The sequence below is a fragment of the Hylaeus volcanicus genome, chromosome 4 (assembly GCF_026283585.1).
Source record: "Hylaeus volcanicus isolate JK05 chromosome 4, UHH_iyHylVolc1.0_haploid, whole genome shotgun sequence".
NCBI classification, from domain to species: domain Eukaryota; kingdom Metazoa; phylum Arthropoda; class Insecta; order Hymenoptera; family Colletidae; genus Hylaeus; species Hylaeus volcanicus.
In genome coordinates, this window is record NC_071979.1 from 13,711,313 (window position 1) to 13,737,416 (window position 26,104).

The window sequence follows — 26,104 nt, forward strand, 5'->3', positions numbered from 1 at the left end:
CTAGGTTTTCGATATTTATAGAAGATTTTCCACGTGTCCACCGCTCATTTCTGTACACGAAATTGAAAAAATGAAAATGACGAAATTTTCTGTATTTGAATGGGAACATTCAGAGCGCAATTTATAAACACTGACACAAACATCGCATGCGATGGAAGCAAGTAAGTCAATCATGATACTAGCAAACAAAAATGTTTATATCTCAGGAACGGTTGACCTTTGGACCTATGTTTACTAAAGCTTTTTTACTCAGTACAGTGTGCCCTGTACACCATATAAATATTGAATGCTTTTTTTTGAACACCCTATATGCTTGCCTTTTTATATGGATAGAAGTCGGCATAAATGGTTGACAAAAAGTGTAAACGGTTTCTATAGAATCCTGATGTGAAATTAGGGGTAGGTGAAAATGACCGTGTTGGGTAAACCTATATAGTCTTAAAGGATGGCTAAAATTATGATTGATCGTTAGTCAAAATAAATTAGCCGTTATTCATAAATGTACAGAGACGTTATATAAGTCAATGAATTTTCCTAAATAAATGCTAGTGTATCGTAGACAAAAATGTACAGGGTGAAGCATGTAAAACAGGCCACATGAATAATTTGCTTACTTTCAGCGATAGAAGAAAAAGTATCGAATAAGAATTGTTTGATTTCGAGAGACACGTAATGTGGCACCAATGACTTTTTTATCGGTGGAAGCGTAAAGGAGATATGAAGGTCGACTCTGTTCTTTTAAATATTAGGTGTATTGGAAAGTAATGTCGTTTGTGTAATTTTAAATACTTCAGCTCATTGATTTTTATCGATATGTCGTTGAAAATTTGCACACTAAATGGCAAAAGGTTGTTGATAACGAAGGCGATTACATAATTGATTAAAAATAGAAATTTATTAAAAATTCATTTGAATTTAATGTAAAAGAAACGACATTACTTTCCAGTCTACCTAATAGAATGATATAGTTTCATATACACATTCTGATAGAGCGCTTCAAGACGAATACAATGACCTATAGTTGAAGAGCATTCAAGGTTACACAGGCTGACTGCAATGGAAAATAAATTGTTTCAAGACACTCTTCAAATACTTCATTAATTTTCTTATTTGCGTACTACCTGCTACAGCAAATGTTCAACATGAAAACGTGTTACAGTAAAGTTGCCATAAATGCACAAATATCTCTACCATAAATGCACGGAAACCATCCCCACCACTGGGCAGTATACCCCTTGAGGTATCGGAGAGCTCGATCGCGTAGCAGTGTTTACATGATCGTATATATTCTCTGATGTTTGCCGACGAGCTTCGAACATAGAGAGGGACAGCGAATAAAGAAAAGGACGGAACGATAACACCAGAGTATGTAGATGTGACAATTTAATGCAACGGTGAAACAATTTTATTATTAACTTCTTTGTTGTTAAACTTTTACCACTCTGATCCTGACATTTTTCTTATTAAAATAAGACCAAACACGACGTAATTCGCAATATACATGTATTTACTTGTAGAACACTAACTAAGAAAAAAAATGCATAGCAAATATCGTCCGAATTATATCGTGTTTGGACAAACTCTTCATTCGATATTTTTATTCATTTAAGAAAACCAATAGCTGTAGACAAACTAGTTGACATACGGCGCCGAAATTCCATGTAACAGTTGGGAACTATTGTAATTTACAGCACACTGTTTATTTTCATAGTTTTTATTCCAACTTTTTAAATTAAGAATTGTCAGTACTTATTTCATATAATGTATGAACATATATAAGTGAAAAATACAAGAACCCGATTTTTGCATATTCATCTCTGATTTTCAACAAATATCAAAATTTACCTTTGGATAATAAGCATTGTAACCTACCGGCTTTTCTACAGACGCTCTCTACACTTTTTAAAGTTACGGAGTTGGCACAGTCCTCTAATGATCCCCTTGAACATCGAATTGTCTACTACGTTGAAGCAACGACCGTCTGAACATGCTCGTCTCTGGCATTATTAAAGAAGTTGTTCCAGATCGATATCAGCGCATGTAAAATTTTCATCTTTGCTCTCGTGCAATTCCTAAATTGCAATCAAAAGGAATTATATTCAAATTAAAATCATTCGATTGGGAGTCAATTTACATTGACGAAAACGGAGAAACGAATGATACATATAATTCGTGGATTTCAATTATAAAATGCTTCACTACTAAAACGATTCAATACTAGAATGCTTCGATGATTTAATGATAAAATGCTTCACTGCTAAAATGCTTCAATACTAGAATACTTCAATATTAAAATACTTCATATATTTCAAATACTTCAATACTACAATTTTTCAATTTTAAAATGCTTCAATACTAGAATGTTTCAATAGTAAAATGTATCAATGTTGAAATGCATCAATGCTTTAATGATAAAATGCTTCAGTGCTAAAACACTTTAATACTACCATGCTTCAATCTTAAATTGCTTTAATACTGAAGTGCTTCAATCCTAAAATGCTTCAATCCTAAAATGCTTCAATCCTAAAATGCTTCAATACTAGAATACTTCAATACTAAAATACTTCAATACTACAATTTTTCAATTTTAAAATGCTTCAATACTAGAATGTTTCAATAGTACAATGTGTCAATGCTGAAATGCATCAATACTTTACTGATAAAGTGCTTAAGTACTAAAACGCTTTAATAATACTATGCTTCAATCTTAAATTGTTTTAATACTGGAGTGCTTCAATCCTAAAATGCTTCAATCTTAAATTGTTTTAATACTGGAGTGCTTCAATCCTAAAATGCTTCAATCTTAAATTACTTTAATACTGGAGTGCTTCAATCCTAAAATGCTTCAATACTAAAATACTTCAATACTACAATTTTTCAATTTTAAAATGTTTCAATACTAGAGTATTTCAATAGTAAAATGTATCAATGCTGAAATGCATCAATGCTTTAATGATAAAATGCTTCAGTGCTAAAACACTTTAATACTACCATGCTTCAATCTTAAATTGCTTTAATACTGGACTGCTTCAATCATAAAATGCTTCAATGCCAAAAATGTTAAAAATGATAAAATGCTGCAATATTAGAATGCTTTATTACAAAGGTTCAATACAAAATTGATTCTATTCTTCAATCAGGAAGTAATAGACAATTAAAAGACAAGTGGCATGAATAAATGCCGATGCACAAATCCAAAGGCAACACTCAAGCTGAAAAATGCTTTTGCCTGTCTATTTATTTGAATGCGTTGGAGGGAAGCACAAAGTATCGCGTTCCCGTGGTTTCATTAGCAACCCCTCAAGTGAACAGGGCGAATAGACATCAAAGAATCTTCGCATGGGGTGTATACGACGATTAGAGGGTAAATGCGACGAAGCCCAGGTACAACGATGGATTCTCCTAAAAACTGCACTTAAACATACAGTTGAAATGAAACTAGCACATCTCAATAGAATTGAAATCGATTTTTTACATTCTTCGAATCAAATCGTGCCATCTGCATCCACCTGTCTAACTATTTACATTGGTGTATGACACCGTTCACTTTAGTAACTGTACATATATATAAAAATATATTACTTCGACGAATAAAAGTTCTTACAAAATATTTTTACATTTTAACGTGGCTACTAGTGCTGTCGGAAAGTTCGGAAAAGCGATCAAGCGAGCGGTTCGAATAAACCGAGCAATCCGAAAGAAAGGAACAGTTCGAACGTACTTTAAGATTGCCGATTTGTTTAACCCTTTGCGGACGGGAGCATTTTTACGCTTAACACAGCGAATGCGAGAAATATTATTTATTTAACCGTTTGCACCAGAAGCATTTTTTTTCGACTCGACCATATCAAAAGATCCTGCTAACCAATCAGCCTAGAGTATTGAATGGGATCCGTCATTACTCCAGAGGAATGAGCAGTACCATAATTGTTAAAAATTAGAGATTATTATTCATAACATTTATTGCATTCATATTTTGCTATGTATAAAAGCACGAACGCCAGTACTTCTTTTATTTCTTTTTTTTTAAGTTTTTTTTTTTTATTTATTTATTTAAGGTCGCATCAACATCACCGGTTTTAGTGGTCACAAAAATGGCACGTTATCTGCATATTCATAAAATTTTACAACGTAATTATCGTAATTTCACTTCTTATTGTTGATTTGTATACTAATAATTGACTGATATTAAGTTTTTTAATTAAATAATAATAATAATAATAATAATAATAATAATACATGGTTTACATGGTTGTTTTGGTTGGTCTAGCATTTCTAATCGCTTATTTTCTAATCTGACATTTACTTTAACATTTAGCGCTATATTACTTTATGAATTTACATGCTGATTACTATCTAATTGTAAGTTTAAATAAATAGGAATACCGAAAAATATGGTCCCATCCAGCGGTGGACGGAGGAAACTATTCCACGACAAACTTGAGCGGTTCACCGAGAGATGGAGCAACATTTTTTCGTATTTTTATTTCTTTAACAACGAAAAATAAATACTGTGATTGCGCTCAAGACGAGAAGACGATAGAACACGTTTTATTTGAACGCTCGCTTCACAATTTTCACAGAATAAAATTATTTGAAAGTATAGGAAAAGAAATCCTAGAGACGGACAAAGATCTGAGTAGGCTAATAAATTTAAACAAAATAAAAGTTTATAAAAGTATTAGTAGATTCCTGGCAGACGCAAGAAAAACACTGTGATATGTAGATACATAGATTCGTTAGAGGTCGTATCTTTAACATATGTAATTTTAAGCATAACAAAAAAAATCATGAGTATGGGCGATAGAATATTGTAACAAAAATTCTCGAACAATCTAAAGTTTATTTAGTTTATTTTTCATATGCTCTACACAGTTATTTTATATTATATATTTTATCCATATTAATTACTATATTTTTATACGCTCTTAGATAGTAATCAGCATATAAATTCATAAAGTAGTATAGCGCGCTAAATGTTGAAGTAATTGTCAGATTAGAAAATAAGCGATTAGAAATGTTAGACCAACCAAAATAACCATGTAAACTCAAAGGACTTGTATTTTGTAAAACACTAATGTAACAGGAAAAGTGTATACAATCCCGCTAAGACTACACTCGAATAAAATTTGTTATTATTATTATTATTATTATTTAATTAAAGAACTTAATATCAGTCAATAATGAGTGCACAAATCAACAATTAGAAGTTGAATTATGATAATTACGATATAAAATTTCCATGAATATGTATAGAAATGTAAAAAATGTGAATATACATATAAACCCAGCTTGGCTCAGCTCGCTTTTCCGAGCTTTCCAACAGCACTACTTGGATACACCTGTAACGAAGACTAGAAGATAACAACTATTTATGTTTTTAAAACTTTCATAAATGTGCTTCATGTTATTCAAGAGAAATAATCGGAACGAAATTGTTTTTACTTCTTCGTAATTTTTATATAATATCGTTAACTTCCTTGTTGAAAATGTGACAGAAAAAACTAGAATTCGTCATCGATCATTAGCTGATAATCATGTTGAGATTAGTTTCATTGTAGCGGTACAGTGATGAAAATGTATTATACATTTCCGATAATTACTTTATTGAAAGTTTCCAATATCATCAAACTTTACCTCATAAATCATGATAATGAGAAAACTTCGCACTCCAAGCTTAAAGTATATGTATACTTTAAAGTATTATACATAAACCAATCTTTTTCAGGCTATTTTTTTAATTATTAAGGGTAGAAAATAAATAATTTATTTTTTGAGGGTGGTAATTTCAAACAACCCTGTGGGGGACACCTACCAATAAAATGAGGAATGATGATCGGTTATTTAGCTGACACATGTAAAAGTTTCAAAACGGTCGGAGTCCTGGAACATGGTTAAATAATTAAAAAGAAACAAAGATCCCATGTGTTATGCTCCGTGCAATGGGCTGAAAGAGAATGAGTAATGTCAGACACACTATGGGTATCGTTGCAGCTATGCATACGACAGGGACTTCATATTTTCACTACACAGTCTAATAGCTTATAAAAAAATGAATCCATCGAGGTTCAATATGTTGACCTTCACGTGACATTTAGTTCGTTTCATATTGCCAGTTTTGTTTCTTTTCAATTATTTACAACTAAGTTACAATACATCGAGCGACGCACAGCGCGTGTTTGTAAACAATTAAGAAATAAACAATTATTATTATATTATTATTATAAGAAATAAACAATTAATTGTTAATAAACAATTTAAGAAATAATAAACAGAATACTTTTAAGGAAAATTTTATGATATCAATTACAAAATTGTCGAAACTGGTTGAAACCCTGTCGTATGCATAGCTGTAACGACACGCGTAGTGTGTCTGACCATTATCTCATTCTACTTCAGCCCATTGCACGGAGCGTAACGCATGGGATTTTTGTTTCTTTCTAATTATTCAACCATGTTCCAGGACTCCGACCTTTCTGAAACTTTTACATGTGTCAATTAAATAACTGATCATCATTTCTGATTTTTTTGGTAGGTGTCCCTCACAGGGTTATTTGCAATTACCACCCGCAAAAAAGAAAATATTTATTTTCTACCCTTAATAATTAAAAACATACCGTGAAAAAAATATACGAGATGCGACTTATAAGTACGAATATTTTCGTGTTTGTAGAATTTAACCCTTTGCACTCGAAGCCTTTTTCTCTTAGGCGAACTAACAACTCCAAACGATTTCGGCTATATTACGGAAGCGTTTTACTGGTACTTTATAATGATCTTAAATTCAAGCAAACGTGTACAAATAATAAAATTTATAAAACATACAACATATAAAACAAAATCTGTTAAATATTTTACTTTGTATTTGGTTTTTGTATGATATTTTACAAAACAATCCCCGAGATGGATTCTCAGTTTGTTAGGGCATGTATCATAATAATATGAGGTTTCTCGCCTGACGCCAGGTTTATTACGGCCATAGCAAACCTTACAGTCCCTCTTTACCTCTTTCAAAACAATATGAAGCTTTCCATTTAGCCGAGACTCATCGCTGTTTGGTCTCGCCGCTTGATCGCGATGCTGCCGATACGGTTCTCCCAATTCTTCCACAAGCGTTTCTACATAGATAACCTAAATGGTTTAGTGGTCTTTCCTTTCTTTTCTGTTTTTCTTGCTTAGAAAGGGTGTACAAATTTGTCAAACATCTTATCGCACATCGAAGACAAACATAACGAGGTAAAGAAGGCCTGGGCGCCGTTACGGCGCCCGTAGAGTGGTCGCGCAATACTGCCCGGGCGCCGTAGCGGCGCCGCTCGAGTGCAAAGGGTTAAATATCTGAAATAGTAACCGAGAAAAAAAATAATAAAGTTATGGGTGTTTACCCATATTACTCATATTACCCTTAAACGAGGGGGTAACGGTCTGAAGCTTTATGGGATGATGTTTTAGGTCAAAAGCATTGCACGGCACATAATAGCAATGAAAATTGGGGTGGCGGCCGATTGCCTATCCTTATCCTGCTAGACCCTTTATTATTCAATCTTAAAATGTTTCAATCTTAAAGTGATAAAGTGCTACGTAGAATAATTCAATACTAAAATATTGAAGTGCTTCAATGTTAAAATGCTTCAATGCCAAATTGATTCAGTGCTAGAATGCTTCAATGCTTTAATGACAATATGCTTCAATGTCGGAATACTTCAATTATAAAATGCTTAAATCATAAAATAATTTAATGTTAAAATGCTTGAATATTAGAATATCATGCTAATATCATGAATATTAGAATATAATGTTTCAATGCTAAAATGCTTCAATGCTTTAATGACAAAGTGCTTCAGTGGTAAAATGCTTCAACACTAAAATGCTTCGATCATAAAATGGTTTAATTCTAAGACGCTTCAATGTTAAAGTGCAGCAATAATAAAATATTGCAATGGGTTTATAATCACTCTATTGGGTTATAATTACAAAAAAAAAAATTCTAGAATAGAAATATCTGACAAAAAAGAGATGAATATTGTGAATAAAAATTCAAATCTGTGTAGTATCGGGAAAGTCGCACTGAGCCGTTCCGAGTGAAAGCGAGGGATGGGAAAAACCCACGGGCCAGCGGGCCCGTAACGGGAAGTTTGCGTGGTGAAAGAATGCGAGGGTCTAGGGGATGTTCTAGCCGAAAGGCCAGTTGTTTCTGGGCAGTGAATTTGAGGGGTGTGGTCGAGACGCGCTAAGTCGTATACTTATATTAAACCATTATTCTAATATACGTATTTTTAAAAACCAAAATAAACACTACATCTGAAATATACAGGAAACTTGAAGAATATCCTTCATTATCTATTGATTCAATTTAAACGCGCCGTACAGAAGCTCCGAGGACCACGCCTCAGCTGTTTCATTAGCAACCCTTCAAGTGTTCAGAGAGAATGAACATTAAAGAATCTACACATGGGGCGAATACGATAATTGAAGGGTAGAGTCGACGAAGCCCAGACAATAGTGAACGTTTCCAAGTTGGACTCGTGCTGTGCAGCGAAGAAGAAAATGACTCTCCTTAACAAAGTTGAAATCGATTTCGAGCTAACAACTTCCATATACCTTTGCCAATTATTTATTCTTATTGAGACTAAATATATTTAATAGAACTACTTTGACATCACTCGCGATATAAATTTCAAGTAATCTATCACAATACATATCGCATATCGTTTTTCAGGTGATATTTAACAAAAAGTAATATGTAATTATTTCGAATTTTTATGAAACTATTAACTACATATTTCCTTGGGCAAATCAGATATATTGACTGTTGCTCAGGAGTTGGCGAAGCACCAACAAACTTGAGGGGACTGAGGGGATGGAGGATTACGCTCGCTCCGCCTAAATCTCCCCAGGGTTCTCCTTTTTTTCGAGCAGTCACACTGCATAGACGTATTCTAATTACTTACCCACATAAGTGCCACAATATCTGTTGTCCTGTTCACGTTCTACACATATATCAGTCTACACAAATTTGAATCTTTACAAGTGTTTATCTATCTATAGACCTGTCGCTTGTATCAAGATAATTAGAAGGAATTCATACAAAAATATAATTTATCAAAATGACGACCTTCTAAGAGCGATACAGTAGTTTTTCCGACATTTTGTTTTCTTTTTGATGCAGTAAGAGAATTATTGCAGATGTTGATTTAATTTTAAATTTTCCATTCAAAATTAAAACCATAACACTATACCGAAAGATAGTCGAGAAGGAAGTTGTTGAAAAGTAAATGGAATTATTCATTGAATAATTGAATACTTCGAAAGAATTAATTATTATAATGTATTTACATCAAATCACACTTACGTTAGGAAAATTTAATAACAGGTACGAGACATTTTCACGCCGTCTGAAAATACAAGGAATACGGGTATTAAAACAATTTAATTTTACAATGTTGACAAAATATAGTCATATATTTGCATCACTCTCTTTTTGGATATTATATTAATATCTACATATATTGGATACATATCTAACGACGCCTTTCATTATTAGTTAAGGGTGAATACTTTCTGCCAACCACTCACAGCAATTTGTACTCTAACAATATAGTATGTACATTCGCACCATCGTTCTCAGATTTAATATTTTCTCGTTTTGCAATATATATATATTACCGTATCCGTACAAGATGGAACATATTATATCGTATCGTGCGATTAAATGTTTTGTTGTCGAAATACCGTGTCTAAACAGTAATATAATTTATCCCCACTCCTTCGAATGATTGATGGAATGAATACACCGCGCACCGATCGAACATATGTCCAGTTATAAAGTTCAAGCTACCCATTTATTCGATTACAAATATATTATCCACCGTTTGTACAATTTTCCTGCGCACATAATTTTATGTAACAATACAACCGCGACATCCTGGTTTCACAAGAAAAAGGCTGTAGTACTCTATGACACCAGCTCGTTGATAATATTGCGATAAAAAATAGATGAACTGACAGACCAAAATTATATTGTTTCTCTCGTCTCTTGAAATTGGAAAAATGTCATCGCTACAACCATATCAGACTTGTAGGAAAAATTAGATTGAATTGTATACCAATAACAAAAATATATTATTAGATTAATTAACGTTCGTGTGTTCTATAGTTTGTTTTTTAAAAAACGTTTCGTTGCTTTAATACTACGCCGATACTTTAGTTGATTAAATACCCATCTTTATTCATTAAAAGTTCATTACCAGTAAATTTGAATAATAATTTTATTCGCCGTTGTACTTTACCTTTTTGATACTCAACGTACATAATATTTAAAAATGTGATACAGTTTTGAAACGCAGTGTTGATTGATGAATCATACGACGGTTTCGATATCTTTGTTTGAAGAATATCCGACGAGAATGTTAGAAATTAGGCTTAAGTATACATTTCTGTAGCGCTTATAAGACATATAAATCGAATACTATCGTCTTACGATATTAGAAAGGAACGAGTTTACAAACAATTTGGATTCATGATTGTGTCTGGGATTATCCACGTCACGCATTTTATGCAAACACTTTGGTTAGCAGTTAAGTTTCGTGGATGATACTTTATACTGTTGAGTTGATTACAAAATAAAACCAAGTATCTCGACGTATCTAATTATAATTATTGCTGTTGATCCAAGACGGCCTACTCCTCGATTTCCTCGGCGTCTAAAATACTCTTGAAAGAAAATGGCTGAAAGGCGTTACCCTGGCCATCGTAGAATTTGCTCATAAACTCCACCCTGAAAAAAATGAAACACGTATAAAAAGATTGCAAAAATAATTCGACCCGAAAACATACACTTCTTTTATTCTACCTTTGTAAATTTTAAATGTAAGCCGATATAATCGTAATTTTTATTTACAATTTAAGAAAGAAAAGTTAAAACAGTATTATATTATACAAAAACCTGGGAGTAATGTTTCTTATAGAAAATTACACTTTTCAAACATTACATTACTTCCATAAATACTACATAATACGACCAATTCAAAGCAAATAAAGTTTAATACTAGTATTATTAAAAAAAATCAATTTGACCCACCCATGTCGAACTTGTTTTTAAAATAACTCAGTTATTAACAATGATTATGCTACAATTTTAAGTGACAATTATTAAAATAGGATTAAAGCTAATTATATTGATAAATTGATTTGTCCCTTCCTCTTTAATTTCAAAGATACAGTAGTATGTATGTGTCTTTAGTAAGTAAGCATTGTTCTCGAGTCCGAAAGGTGTCGCTTGACTTATGCCAATCCTATTAGTATTATTTTTCAATTAACAATACTTTATAATGTGGTTGCTTCTACTTACCAGTGAAGTCGAAGTGTGTGAAGAAAAGCTGAGAGGCCTTCCATCAAAACAAGAATAGAAATTGTGAAAAAGGCCCAAGCGGCAAAAGTGCAGAATAAAACAACGCTCTGTACATAATTATTCTCACTGGCGCCGAAACCCTTACGCAACACCATACTCCACAATACCTCGGATAGTTGACCATGAGCTAGCGATAGAGCCCATAAACGGAGATAAGAGGCAGTGTGAGATACCGTGGAAAGAACGTATTCTATGGTGTGAATAGCTTGGTGGATCATAAGTTCGCCAAACGAATCCTCTTCGTGATCATGGCCAGCTCCTTCGGTAGTCGAAGGAGGAGTTTGAAGTGATTCGGATTGCAACTCGATGTCTTGAGACGCGGTTCCATTACTCTGAAAGAGTCAATCGTTAAAAATTGTTAAGTACTTAAAAGAACTTAAAAGTTGCATTTTAAAATATAAATCGATGTAACTTGGCCAAATGTCATCGAAATTCTTTCAAATATCATACATATACCTAATGCTTAGGTATACCGATCCATTAAGAAACCGAAAATCCATTACTGTGTATTAATATTTAATTGTAAATATGTATGTAGGTATATATAGGTAAATAAGTGCTTTTATTTTTTACTTGTACATTGCGAATAAGTAAATAATTTTAGAATAATAAAACGTGTTGACTAAAGTTTTATACGAATATTAAAGCTGAATAAGCAATGGGATTGTAATTTTGTAGAGCTTAAGTTTTATTTTTATTTTAAATCGTGTGCCTTGACGAGATAAAGTGCTTACCATAATAAGGTTCTTCTTTTTGATCCTCTTCGATACCAAAACGAAAACTGGTTTGCCAAGAAGCATTACAGGTATACATAACACAGCCAGTACAACGCAAGCAAGTTGTAATTTAGCCTGACCAGGGAACATGTATGCTGAACAACCTTCTGGTACAACGGACTCGCCTCCCAATATCATGTTAATAAATGTGATCAACACCGACGGAGCACACTGTGGTTGGTATGCCTTATCTATAGATTATAGTAAAAGGTATTTAAATGTCTAAATGAATGTTGATAGTAAGACAGTTAATTAAAATTGGAATACACACCTGGTCCAGCGGCATCGTATAAAATCCACTTGACAAACATCAAAACCACCAGATAGAAAAATAATAAAATAAGGAAGATCAGTTGTGGTAAGAATTCGAGGAAGAAGCTCGAGTATTTTCTGAAATACCTAAGAGTAGTGTGCAGATTTGATTAGTAATATGTTCTTTTTTTTTTTACAGTACAGAAAAGCTATTTGTTCATCAAAGAATATTTTATATTTAAACCGATGACTGGGAAAATATTATTTGTTACATTAAACCATTTTTTTAGGATTTGCAAAAGACTAACGATATATTTAATTTGGTAGTTACAAATATTTTATTCATGCGTATAAAGAATTACTAAACCACCAAATATTATCAAATTCGTAAAAGTGTAATATATAATACTGTTCCAGCCAATCATTCATTTATATTATGGACTTCTGTAATCTATCTCACTGATTCAAATGTCATGAGAAAACATTCTCTAAACAAAAAAGAATGAACTTAATTAAATATAATTGTAATTCTTAATTAAAGTATTATTTCATAAAACTTATCTCACACTGTTAGAATTTCAAATACTGAAACGAGTTTATAAGATGTTAATTATACGCTGTATATTTGGGTATAGATCTTACATGATATTGGTGACGCTCATGCAGACGCCAAAAATCATATGCGCAACACCGAAGATGATCGAAAGTTTCATTTTGTACGAATTGGAGAATATAATCTTGTTCTCAGCCAGTACCCAAACTGGATCCATGCCGAAAGGATAAGGTGCTTGCTTATACATATCTTTGTCCCCCGGATCCAACTGAAGCCAAGCATTATCCTCGATTGTGCTTATATTATAAGAAATTTGCCAACTAGTTCCGAACAAATTCACTGACTTTGAGAATACATCATTGTAGATGAAGCCAGCGTAAATGGAGAACAAACCCATCAGCAGTATAATGTAACGTCCGCCGAAAAATATATTCCAAATTTCAGACGATGATTTCTGTGCCAGAAACTTCTTCTCCCATATGATCATGATCGCAGCAAACAAGGTTAAAATCAAACCTGCGTTGAAAATTAATATGTACAGCTAGTTTAAAGCATACCAGCGTACTCGTCTAGGCGTCGATATTATCGTTCACTCACCATGGCCAGCATCGCCGAACATGACACTAAATAAAAAGGGAAAGGTTATAATTGTATAAAGAGCCGGGTTAGCTTCGCGATAGGATGCCACACCATAGGCGTCAATTAAAGTTTGAAAACCTCTCGTAAACTTGTTCGTTCTGTTAAACGTTGGAGGATCCTCATTTGTGTAGATAACGTTAAGGAAAGACGGTATCGAGCTACCGCAGAGACGCTGAAAAAAGTAAAATTTCAACAGACTTTTAATCATAACGTGCATGTAATTAAACACTATTTGTCCACTATGAAACTGAACATTGTTTAAAGATTTATTTTGAAACGCATACAGTCTGGATCGAAAGTAACCAAAAATGAAGATCACGACAAACGTTTTCTTGTTACAAATGAATATCATAATTATGAGTAACTTGATTTAAACACCAACCGATCCTTCGCTAAGGCAATCTCTGACAATTCCGAGATCTGCTACGGGTACCCAGCATTCTCCTATAAGACACTTTTTTGAAACATCCATATTAAATAAGTTCATCGTGTGGTAGATTGCCTTCATCTTTCGAACCATGATACTCCAGTTAGGTAGCTCTTTCGCAACATTGTGCAGTACACGTTGACGATGATCTTGCGTTTGGTTCAACACCTGCCAAGTCATAAAAAGATAAGATGAAAAAGTGGATGGCCACCGACTGTATAAATGCACGTAAGATCATCGCGTTTATTTTCGCGCTTAACCCTTTTAGTGCCAGGAGCCGATATATCGGCTCCTGCTACACTGGCAAGAAGTGCCAGAGCTGATATATCGGCTCGCGCCTCGTAGCGCTTTACTATTCGCATTGCGGGAGAAATAATCCAAATAAATTTGTACTGGTGTCATTGTTTTGTTCTTTATTTCGTCCTTAATATACTGCTTTTCGAATCATGTAAATATTGTTTCTCGTTTTTATGAGCATTTTCCGAAACCCTAGTATCCCCCCCCCCCCCCCCCGGTTATTCTCGCATAGGCACCTATTTTTCGCCCGGCACTAAAAGGGTTAAAGTAGAACTTCCTACAGAATTTAGAAAGTATTAGCTGTGTTATTTAAACTCGATTATGTAATTAACACTTTCCTTATGACGCAATTTTTGCTAGGGTAAACCAGCAACCAGTTTGTCAAATATTTGTCTACTTACAGCTAACGTAAAATGATTTTATGAAGACATCAATGTATACGATATTGCCCATAGATCTTTTTTTTTATAATGTTAAATTCTATAGTTTTCCTTTGAATAGTGATTTACGAAACATTCTTTGCGATGCATTCATGAATATAGAAATCTGTCTGCAGGGGGTATCAACACCTCCATCATAATAAAGACTTGGAAACAACTTTCTGCCACAATTATCAAACATAAACTAACGCTAGAGACCTTACCAAAATTGTGATAACACATTTTATTGCTACTTTAAGATATACAATTGTATCTACATGAAGAGCTAAAGAACCTAATTATGAACCAATATAGCTACTAACAATTCAAAATTCAACGAAATCTGACATAAAGAAGGATCTTTTCGGCTCAAGTGCAAAGGGTTAATTATTACTAGACTGCGGATCCTGATGCAAAATAAAATCTTCGCGAACGTGCCTACAAAAATTGAACCTATATAGAAATTTATTTTATTCTGCAAATATTATAACCTGCACTTTACTTTCAATCTTTTTTATATTCTTGCATATTGTTTGGATTTTGTAGATTCTTGCGCATCCAAGTTTCCTATAAATGCATAAAGATTCGCAGTTTAATTATTACATTACTGTAATGCGTGTAACAGCCTCACCAAGTTTAAGTCTTCCAATCTCGTCCGAACACCTTTGACCATTTCTTCACGTTCTGCGTGAGTATGCGGGCACGGGTACAAAGACGCGTGAAAACCAGTGCAAACTTTCTTGATGCGGTTCTTTAACTGTTCTCCTTGGAAAAACGCGACAAACACCGTCTTGAAAAGCTCGTTGCCCTAAAACAATCCACAAAGGTAAAGCATACAGTAAATCGCGAAATTGATCACATGGTAAGATTGTTTAAAGATTTTTCTTGGAGTACGGTTTTCTTAGATCAGTTGACATTCGACCAAAGTCACTTCGTTCGTTTATTGACGTCCTCAGGGGCTGTAGCTATGTCTGATTGTACAGGGTGATCTGCTTGCTAATAGACACAATGGACAACCGCAACAATAGTTGACTTTTTCTCGTTGTAGTTCTCATTGTCGACTCTAGTCTTTAACTTTAGACACAAGTCTCATTGTAGACTTTATGACGGTGACCCCCGCAACGAAAGCGACGGGTGAAAATGTGTGTCCCGAGCAGAAAAGTCCTCGGTATCCCTTAAAATATTAGATAGGAGGAAGAACAAGGAAATAAATGTAACAAGGACGAAACTATTATACGTTGAAAATGTAAATTTTATATAATGTTACAGGAAAAGTGTAAACGGTCCATTAGGACCACACTATAAATAAAGATAATTGAAAGTCCTCGGCACACACATTTTCACCCATACAGCCGCTTTTGTTGCGGGATTTACCGTCATAAAGTCTACAATGACGGACAACTATTGTTGTGGTTGTCCATCAATTTTGCTTTTACTTGCAACATTAATTTTAGGTGGAATGTTGATATAAAGTAGAATTTATTCTACTGTTTTTATGTTGTTTTGTCATGGCTCTATCCTTTTCTATACAACTGTTTGTTCTTTTTCAGTTATTTGTTCGAATCACATGCAACCGAGTGTTTGAACAGCGTGCAATTCTTTTATTGTCTAAGAATATACACTAAATATATCGTTAAATGTAAAATACAACTCAATCGTGAGTTAATCTGGTTGTTGCATTGCAACAATAGTATGTAATTGTTCGTGAACTCCAGACTTAATTAATAGCTATCGAACTACCGCGTAAAGCATTTGATTAATTTTGCGAGTTCAAAGCTTTACATTATAACAAATTTTATCTAGTTAGTGTTTAATTATTTCTTCGTTCATCGTTTAGAAAGATACTCAACTGTGTCGATAAGTAAGATACACACATGTACTGTACAATAATATGCTATTATTCTTTTACTAATAAAAATTTTTGCATAACATAAGTCGTCTATAAATCTCAGCTGCAACAATATTTTTATTTTTTGGTCAAACGCCATTCAAACAATTTGAGAACTACTGTTATTGTATATTATTGTAATCGAAGTGAATATCAATATGCTCTATGCGGTTACGATTTAATTTATTCGTTAAGCAAATATTTATGTGATGCGTTGGATTCTTTTATACAATGGTATATCTAAAATAAGCGATAATAACTGCATTTGTTTTTTTTTTATTCTTTTTTATGTTATTTTATATTAATTTATTCTAAACTGTACTGACTTAAATATTGAAAGTGGTATGCTTTTTATTAGCGCTATCGTGCAGTGTGCAGATTTAATTGTGAATGCGTTACCGATATACGTAGAACTGGTTATAGTAATAGTTTTATGTATGATCAGGATACTTGCAATGCTGACTTTCTAAAACGTAATTGTAGACCGGAGGTAAATCACTGAACGAGTTCAGGAATTGATTTCAATCGTAACGTCTTGAAGCGAAGTAGCAATCGAGTTTGTTATTGGAGAAATTTCATTTATTTTGCAACGCAATTGGTCGATAAAAACAGAAAGATAAAAGTAACTTAACTTTTCACGTTTGGGGCACATGCTTTCCTCGAGTACGCAACGCAACGTGTTAGAATCGCTGCCTAACTCAAGCATCTTAAATATTCCGCTTATTTTTTATAACGATAGGAATAAATGTCAAAAAAATACGATATTTAATTTGAAGTGGTAAATATTATGATGGATAAAAATATTTTTAACCCATTGACATCGAAGTGTTAGGAGCTGCGCTTGATATGGGGCGGAATGTCGAAATGAGACATTATGGATGTCAAAAAACGGGTAAGAAATGACAAATCGCAAAAAGTCTTGATAGGGAGACCACCGGGGAGACATGCACTACAAGATGCAACAGGTTTCATTCCGATTGGTCAAGCCATCTCGGCGTAATCGGTGAACATACCTTAAAAAAAATATTTCACACAAATATTTCTAGTATATTACTGTAGCCCGATGATTTGGGGCAAAGTTAGAAACACTTCGACTGAGATAGGATTAGGATCTTTTCTGAGACCCACGGTATGCTACCTCGTGCGCATTAGGGTTGCCCTTGGGAGCCTTTCTCAGACATCTTCCATTGAAGGTTATAGTATTAGACTACAGATTATTATCTTTGTTTTTAGATATACAGTTCGATGACCTTGAAATTCTGAAAAACATGACTGACAAATATTTTGCAAATATCATAATAATTATCCTATTTATGATGTTATCATAATATTTATTTATTAAATATTGCTTTTTTTTATTTTTTGACATTTTATTCTATCATTAATTATATGGGAGAATACTTGCATTGAATGAAATACTCTATCTACAGGCCGTTTACTAAAAAAATTCAGAATTGGAGTTGTGTTTACTAAGGTACTACACTAAAACAGCTACAAACAACTCTTCGAGTTACTTACAGATCCATTTGATTGCTAAAATCAGTAAAAACATGAGTTAGCAAAAATGCGTGAAATAACTCGGTCGGAGTACACAACAGTTTCACAGAATGGGTTCTGTTAGCAAATTTATTTAGTTTAATGTAATCGATACTAATCCATATATTTAAACAATGACTAACACTTGGAAACCTTTTTCAAGCGTGTCATTTATTATTTTATACTCTTTATTTGGGCTTTTATAATGCTTCAAAATTTATACGGCACGCATATTTCATACTTATGAAGATCTTTTAAATGAGACGGTAGTTCAATTCAGCAGATTTAAAGTATATTTCTATATGCGTTTCAACCTTGTTTTTTAAGTCTTCTTCAGTAAACAAACAATGACGCAAGCACTTCATAATATTTGATATCATTGTGAACTCAAAGTTTCGTTTAACAAAAAATATCACAATTATCACAGACGGTAATGTTAATTCAATTGAATAGGTATTTGGTCAAATATTCATCTGTTCCACATAAAAAATAATGTAAGTTTATAGTTTAAATTCTAACGCGTATCAAATGAGTAATGAGTACAAATTCGTTACTTTTATATGCATTAATTGGAAGTTTTAAGAGGCTATTCTAGTCTAAAACTTTAAAGTACCGACTTTTTTTAAGACTGAAAATCTTTTTATTTTCCAACAGCCGAAATTCATGTCCCGTTATTTGGTGAAAAATGCTGTAAAGCGATGGAATGGGTGGGTAGTAACAGAATAAATATGTCCCGTTACAGAGCTTGAAAAGTGGATAGGAAATGCGATGAAGTGTATAGAACGACAGCGAATAAAGAAGAGGATGCACAGTGTGATATTTCAGCGATCTAGCGGGACAAAACTTATGTGGTTCAATATTTCGGAAACTATTAGATCATCCACATACGAAGCTACTCAATTGAAACGTAATTGGTTGCTGACTGAAATCACAGGTTACTTATTGGTTAGTAATGATTTCAAACATTTTTTAGAAACAGCATCTACCGCTGTCCGCGCGGTGTAATATTACAGCAAAGTCATATTTTCGGTCATAAAAAATAGTTAATGAAAAAATTACAAGAATTTTATAGTGACTGTATAATGACTATGTCAGAAAGGTTGGAAAATATTGTAAAACGAGAGAGATAACCTTTTCTTATAACACTTAAGGGTATGTTTCACATATTAATTTGAGTATCAGAAGAATAAGTGGCATGAACTTATGGAACGACCTAACATAATTAAAATGTTTCAATAAAATGAATGTTACTGTACGATGCAAAAACGCTGATTTTTTCAATTAACTAAACGTAGTCTGAATAATTTATCAGAAGAAAAAGAAAAGGAAGATACTAACGGTAGCTGGATCTTCTAATGGCTTCTCTAGTTCAGCTTGACGTAGAAATACGTTTCCACGCGATATTCGCCATAGCATTCGCTCGAAAGCCGGCACTCGTTCTCGGTTTATCACCCCAGCAACGAATCTGAAAAACAAATTCAATGAATAACAGACAAATTGAAACGGAATTTTCTAACGAGGACGTGGTAATATTGTGCTACTTAACACTACACACTTTGCTTACGCAATTAATTCATAACCGTACTTAACAAAACCAAAAAGTTGGTGTTAATCACTTAATTGCACTACTTGTGAGCGGAGTGATCGATAGCGTGAACATGGAATAACAAATTAATATGTAATAATTATTTTGCACGAAGATTGTTGTGAGGGCAACGCGTAAATATAAATTTATTAGTCATCATTTTACTCGAAGAAGAGAATGTATTAGTGTCAAAATAACAAGTTTCCCTCTTATTCGCGTTTACTAAGAATTACAGATTAGTATATGTATATTGAAACTATTAACATAAAATATTATTCTTATTTAAAAAAAAATATGTCACTCTCTATTTTATATCCTATAAAAAAAAAAAAACACGAATACAATGGCCGTTTTTATATCCGTGCAAAGAGTTCTAGATTAACCAAATTATTCGACTTGAATCGATAAGAAAGGAATTCTCTCTTTCAAAAAATGTGCTTTCTAAAACTAATTATGAAATACAATTAACATATACTATTTGCAGTATTACTTCCTTGTTCTTTAATTTCATTCCTCAATTATACGTTACACATTAACGAAGTTAAACAAAGATGGCTAACGAAGAGTTAATTTGCACGTTGTTGGACAGCTAACATTTAGTGAAGCAAATATCACGCGACGCAAAAGAACATCGTATATCTAAGGAGAGAGAATCCCGTTCGTAACAGAGAATTGTTGTTAGTGTATGATATTGTTGGCAAAGACATACTCGAGACGTCCTCGAATCGATGCGTTGTGATGCTGTGTTTCCTCGTTAATTAGCGTCCTGGTAATCGAGTCATGGGCCTCTTCCTGTTGATACAGAAGAAGATGATACGAATCTTGGTTCTCCGACAGAACGGTAACATCGATTACATGAAGGAGGACAATGCTATGAGCAAAAGCTGCTGAACTACTTTAGGTACCTCCATGAAAAACACTTGCGTCTTCTCGAGCACGTGCCGTAATTCCGTCAGCTCGAGATAGTTCATCTTCAGGTTCACCGCATTTTGGCTCAGCTCTAATATATCGTTACTCGTCTTCTCGAGGTTGGCCTAAAAGAACACACAGCAATTGCAAGCTACGTACGTATGGATAAATATTTTACAAAAAGAAAAAGATCACGAGTAAATAAGTACTGTTTCTTAGACATTAAATGCAAAGGGTATAGACCAGGGCTTCTTAAACCATGGGTCGCGAACCCAAATGGGGGTATATATTAAAATATTTAATATTTTCTTTTATTTATGTTATTGCAAAACATGCAGCATTGATGTAAAATAGGGTATATAATTTTTGTAACTATAATAAATACAATTTTACAACTTTTGGTGCAATTTTTAATTTTATACTTTTTTGTATGTTTTTAAACAAATTCTAAACCTATATTTTCTCATATGTATATATATATTGTTAACTAATCAATAAATCATCACGAAATATTTACATATCTTTATTTTATATTTTTTGGGTTGCGAAAAAAATCACAATCATAAATGGGGTCGTGAATGAAAAAAGTTTAAGAAGCCCTGGTACAGACTATAGCCGGTTAAGGGGGTCGAAAGTGCCCTTAAACCGATTTCGATTCGCGATGATCAGAAGTATTAGGTATAATCAGTTAGCGAGTTACATGTTCCAGAATTTGTTCAGATTTTTCAATTTAAAATTCAAGCTGTAAAAAGTAAAAAAACGCAAACAAATTATGAAAAATGCGGGTATGCATCGAAGGAATCACGGAACTACGATTCTATAATTACAGAAAGTGTATATTATTGTTATTATTATCTGCAATTTTTTTCATAATTTTGCGTGTGGTGCATCGTAGTTGAAAAAAAATGAAAAACCAATTATTGTAGCTGTTTTATGTTGAAATACGTAATTCTTAATGTTTTGATATTGGTCAAAACAGTATAGGAATTTAAAACACTCGTCGAAGTAATTTTATCGTGGCCAAAAAGTTAAATGACCTTTCCCAGGAATTACGAAACTTATGGATATTAATTTAGTTTCATAACTGAAATACGATAATAATCATCTACTTGAACGATCGATGAAACTATAAATAACTAATTACAACAAAAATTAATCGATACGAAACAGAGGTTGGCAAACTTCGTATCTAGATAAAAAAGATAAATAATAAATAATAAACAATCAACTGTTGATTACTCGTTGACTACAAATTAGAATATGAATCATAGTAGGAAATATTTCATAATGCAGAAATTAAAGTTTCATCGTTCCATCGAATTAACGTCACAGATAAATTGCTATACGTTGCCTTCATTCGTTATTTATTATTCGAATAAAGATTATCGTATCTCTGATAAGAATTAATCTACGCAATGCAAACGAATACAATTTTACATAATTGCAAAATGTAATCGGTAAAAGTAATCATTCGAAGCTTTTTCCGCCTGTATTATGTGAATCTCGTTAGACTTTGTCTCCGGCTTTTATACATTTACACAATACGTAGAATCGATGTCTACACGAGTCTCCGGTATTGATATCGATTAACGATCATTAAAAAAGTGTGAGTATTAAAAATTAATACAATGTACGTGATATTATAGAACGTATCAAAATGACTCGATATAAAACTATATTTAATTATCTAACATCGATAGTATCGATACGGAATCATTAATCCCTCTACCGACTATCGTTGGAAATATTGCTTTTTTTTGTAGATCTTCTTTTGTCTACAGTTCTTCGGAATTGAACAAGTTTATCATTTGATAAACACGTTTCAATTTATGATTAAAACGTGCTTTGATACGTTTCTATATTTTAGTCTTTAAATAATGAATCAGAGAGGAGAAGCGAAACAAAAGACAAATTTGTTTCTTATTCAAGAAAAATGTACTTACGTACCATATTTAAAAGTACCAAGAAGGGACATTTGGTAACGCGAAAATGAAAAAAGAAGAAAATTGAAACTCAAAACTGAAAGTTTTATTGGAACTGGAAATTGAAGTTTTATTCAAGATCCTTGTATAACACACATCTCAGTGTCGCACAAATATTGTGATAAGTCATATCTAAATAATACAATTTTTGTGTAAAAACGTACACAAATGAAACCTTGCAAATAACACTTAGCATGTTTTTTAAGTTAAGTTAACGTAGACAGTGTGTAATAAATTCGCGACTCACTAAATATAAATTCTGAAAATTTACCCAAATGTTGTTATGCATTAATTTTCAGATACCATTAAAAATGTGTTACATGTATCAATTTTCACTATTTTAACAGAAAACGTTTGTTAGGCCAGATAACACATTCAACTTTAGTTAAACTTACACTCGATTGAGTAATAATCGACACAAAACATGTAATCAATGAATTTTTATACGCAAGAACACAAATTTTCAACTGTGTGGGATGTTACATGCTTTACATTTGTACAAAGATTAAGGGGTTAGTCGCAGTCAGAAAGAGGAAAAACGACATTTCTTTGTGATTTTTTTTAGTTATTAAATAATAATTTGCATAATTAACAATTAAGTATATTATAAAGCATGTTTTAAAGAACTAAAAAACATTTTTTGTTTTAAGTAACGTTACTTTATATCGCCATAACAGCCGATGACGTAGACGATGATATAAAAATATGGGTTTGCGGTGAACAAGATTTCTCTACTCTGGTTTATCCGAAAACAAAAACAAAGGTAGATTTCGAAGATAGATTAGTCTAGCGGGTCCCTGATCGAAGGATTTTGGAAAAAATTAATTTAAAACAAAATGGCGTACATTTGAAGTTGATTTTCAATCGTTTCACTAAAATTAAGCGATTCAATACAGGATAAAAAAAAAGTATACAAGAAAATAAAAAATCCTTCGAGCAGGGACCCGTTAGTCTAATATATTTTCTAAATCTACCTCTAGTTTTGTTTTCAGGTGCACCAGTTTGAAGAAATCTTGCTGACCGCAAACCAAGTGGCCACCCACGCCATCGCCTGTTATGACGAAATTAATTAACCTTTTTTCAAAACAAAAATTCATGTATAGTTCTTTAAAACATACTTTGTAATATATTTACATTTCATTCAGAAAAATTATTATTTAATACCTTAAAAACACACACACACAAGAAACTGTCCGTTTCCATTTTCCTGACTGCGACTATCCCCGACTTAAAATGTGAAACTTTATATTCTGTAAGCAACGGTGCACCAAGAATGAAGCCTTACCTCGAGATCTATAATTTCACGTGGATTTGGCGCCCGTGGTGATTCCGTGAGGTTGTCGGTGATGGGCAACTCGTCCTTCCTCACTTCTGCCTCGATGTAACGAAGCTTCCGTTCCATCTCGTCGCATCGCCGGACTTCGCTGACGAACTTTCGTTGAAAATAGTTGACGTCGCTGTTCAGCTATGAAACAATGCATGGAAAAGAAAATCACGATTAATCAAACCCTTTTCGCATGCTTTTACATCGCCGAGCACGAGCTTTCGTCTATACTAGTTCTGTAATTATACTCCAGTGTAAATCTTTACACTGTTTGTTGATTAGGAATGTTCAACGGCCAGTTGGTTAAGAAACGACGCCAAGTATTAATTCAAATGATGAAATAAAGGAGAAATTGTTATGGAGAAGTTTTCTCTACTGAATTAGTTCGTCCATTTGTAAAAACTGCAAGGTAATTACGAAGCAGGACGAGATGAAGTATTACGCAAAAATTGTAATTCATCTTAAACAGAGAGAGAACGAAATGTACACTGCGTAACAATATTATTGCAACAAAAATATTCATCAAAATTTTGTCCTTTTTTAAACGCACATGATTTCGTCAATTTTCATTGTATCGAGATCATTTCTTTTCATTTTATAGGTAATTACTCGTATTTAAAAAAAAATTAATACCAAATTGAACTTCATTGTGTTTACACTTATAACGCTGTCGATTATCCAAACTTTTGTAAAAAAAATGTGTTCAATGAACTTACGCTATGCTAAAATATTATAATTTGTTTATTTTGTGATACATTCTTATTTCTACTCTAATGTAGCACATTTTAAATTAATATTATAGGCCAAAGTGAACTGGTCGGAACATTTGATAACAAAATCCTCGAACAGACATTTCCATTTAATAATTCGTTTACACCGAGCAACAAGTCGAATTTAATTATAAATGTAGCAAAAAAATTCGTCTCACTCAACTTACGTCACGAAATTGCACCGTACCAGTTTCTCCGAGTTCAGAGACGGAAAGGTAGGCAGCCTCTGGTTGGATGAACATCTGGCAAAGGGCCATCTCCTCGCTCCTGAACATCCCCCCCATCTTGAAGGCAGCTTACGCAGTATCCTGTGGCATAAAGGAATATTTCAGATTTCGTATGTAAACAATAGTAAGCGTTACAATACAACGCAGTTCGCACAATTTTACTATTATTCTATATTTAAATGGGAATAACGAAAGAGTTCATTCCTCGTTATGATTAGTAGTTAACTCTCTGTGGGCTGAATTCTTTATCCAATTTCTATGGGAGAAACCTATACTCCTGTTATTATGTTTATTATTATTATTAACCCTCGGCGCGTTGAATATATTTCTCTTCAGGTAACTTGCAAAGTTTTTACATTGATATTTCAGGTTAATGTATAATTAAGATGTATATTGACATTAAAATATCTTGATAAAATGTCGATATATTGTATTAGCTTGTGACCTGAAAGTTGCACGGGCCCATACAAGGTTAAGAAAGAACTCTATTAAAGATACTACTGGAATTACTTTCTGTTAGAAAAATTTTATAGAATTCTCTTGGAACTCTCTTGGAATTCTCTTAGATTTTATAGAATTAATTGTCTTCTTTAAACTTAAGGACATTTCTAATACCAGTAAATTTATCTTAAGAAAAGGATCGTACTCTGCGATGACCAGATATTTTCGCTTTTCTCGTTTTTCTTTTCTGTATCATTAAATTACACATACTTGAAATTTTTACTGGTATTTAAACAAACAATACAAATTTTTTCAAGCAGAAATATAGTTTTTTCCTCCTCATTTGAAATCAAAAGATGAAGTAGATATTTAATCTATAGACCTGTTGTTATAATCGATACTAGGATTATGTCACAACTTTAAAAATTGAAATATTGGTCCTATATTGAAAATTAATTTGAGATTTTCGTATTTTTTTCGATGAATTTAGCTTCAGCTAAAAAAAAAACTATGATATATATCACTAAGATTCTATAAATTAAATAATATGTACTTCATTTTTTTATTTCAGATGAGAACACCCGGAATCGTGGCAGCCATTCTGTTTTAAAGCGGTTTCTGTCGAGAGCTCTGCAGGCGAAAAGAAAGACTATATTTCTGCTTGAAAAATTT

General features: G+C 33.0%; 1 protein-coding gene across 2 annotated transcripts in view; it reads right to left on the reverse strand.

The window, feature by feature from the left end:
* Nucleotides 1–9,425: 9,425 nt before the first annotated feature.
* Nucleotides 9,426–26,104, reverse strand: part of LOC128874718 (V-type proton ATPase 116 kDa subunit a 1-like) — a 77,670-nt gene continuing 60,991 nt past the window's right edge. For both annotated transcript variants that reach the window (XM_054119725.1, XM_054119726.1), the window contains exons 2-14: nucleotides 24,932–25,072; nucleotides 23,956–24,135; nucleotides 20,685–20,813; nucleotides 20,489–20,571; nucleotides 19,533–19,659; nucleotides 15,402–15,578; nucleotides 14,010–14,222; nucleotides 13,586–13,799; nucleotides 13,078–13,504; nucleotides 12,455–12,582; nucleotides 12,142–12,374; nucleotides 11,348–11,739; nucleotides 9,426–10,774 (exon numbers count right to left, since the gene is read on the reverse strand). In XM_054119725.1, the coding sequence (XP_053975700.1) occupies nucleotides 10,678–10,774; nucleotides 11,348–11,739; nucleotides 12,142–12,374; nucleotides 12,455–12,582; nucleotides 13,078–13,504; nucleotides 13,586–13,799; nucleotides 14,010–14,222; nucleotides 15,402–15,578; nucleotides 19,533–19,659; nucleotides 20,489–20,571; nucleotides 20,685–20,813; nucleotides 23,956–24,135; nucleotides 24,932–25,048 (2,517 nt within the window). In that variant the 5' untranslated portion in view covers nucleotides 25,049–25,072 and the 3' untranslated portion in view covers nucleotides 9,426–10,677. The remainder of the gene's footprint in view (nucleotides 10,775–11,347; nucleotides 11,740–12,141; nucleotides 12,375–12,454; nucleotides 12,583–13,077; nucleotides 13,505–13,585; nucleotides 13,800–14,009; nucleotides 14,223–15,401; nucleotides 15,579–19,532; nucleotides 19,660–20,488; nucleotides 20,572–20,684; nucleotides 20,814–23,955; nucleotides 24,136–24,931; nucleotides 25,073–26,104) is intronic.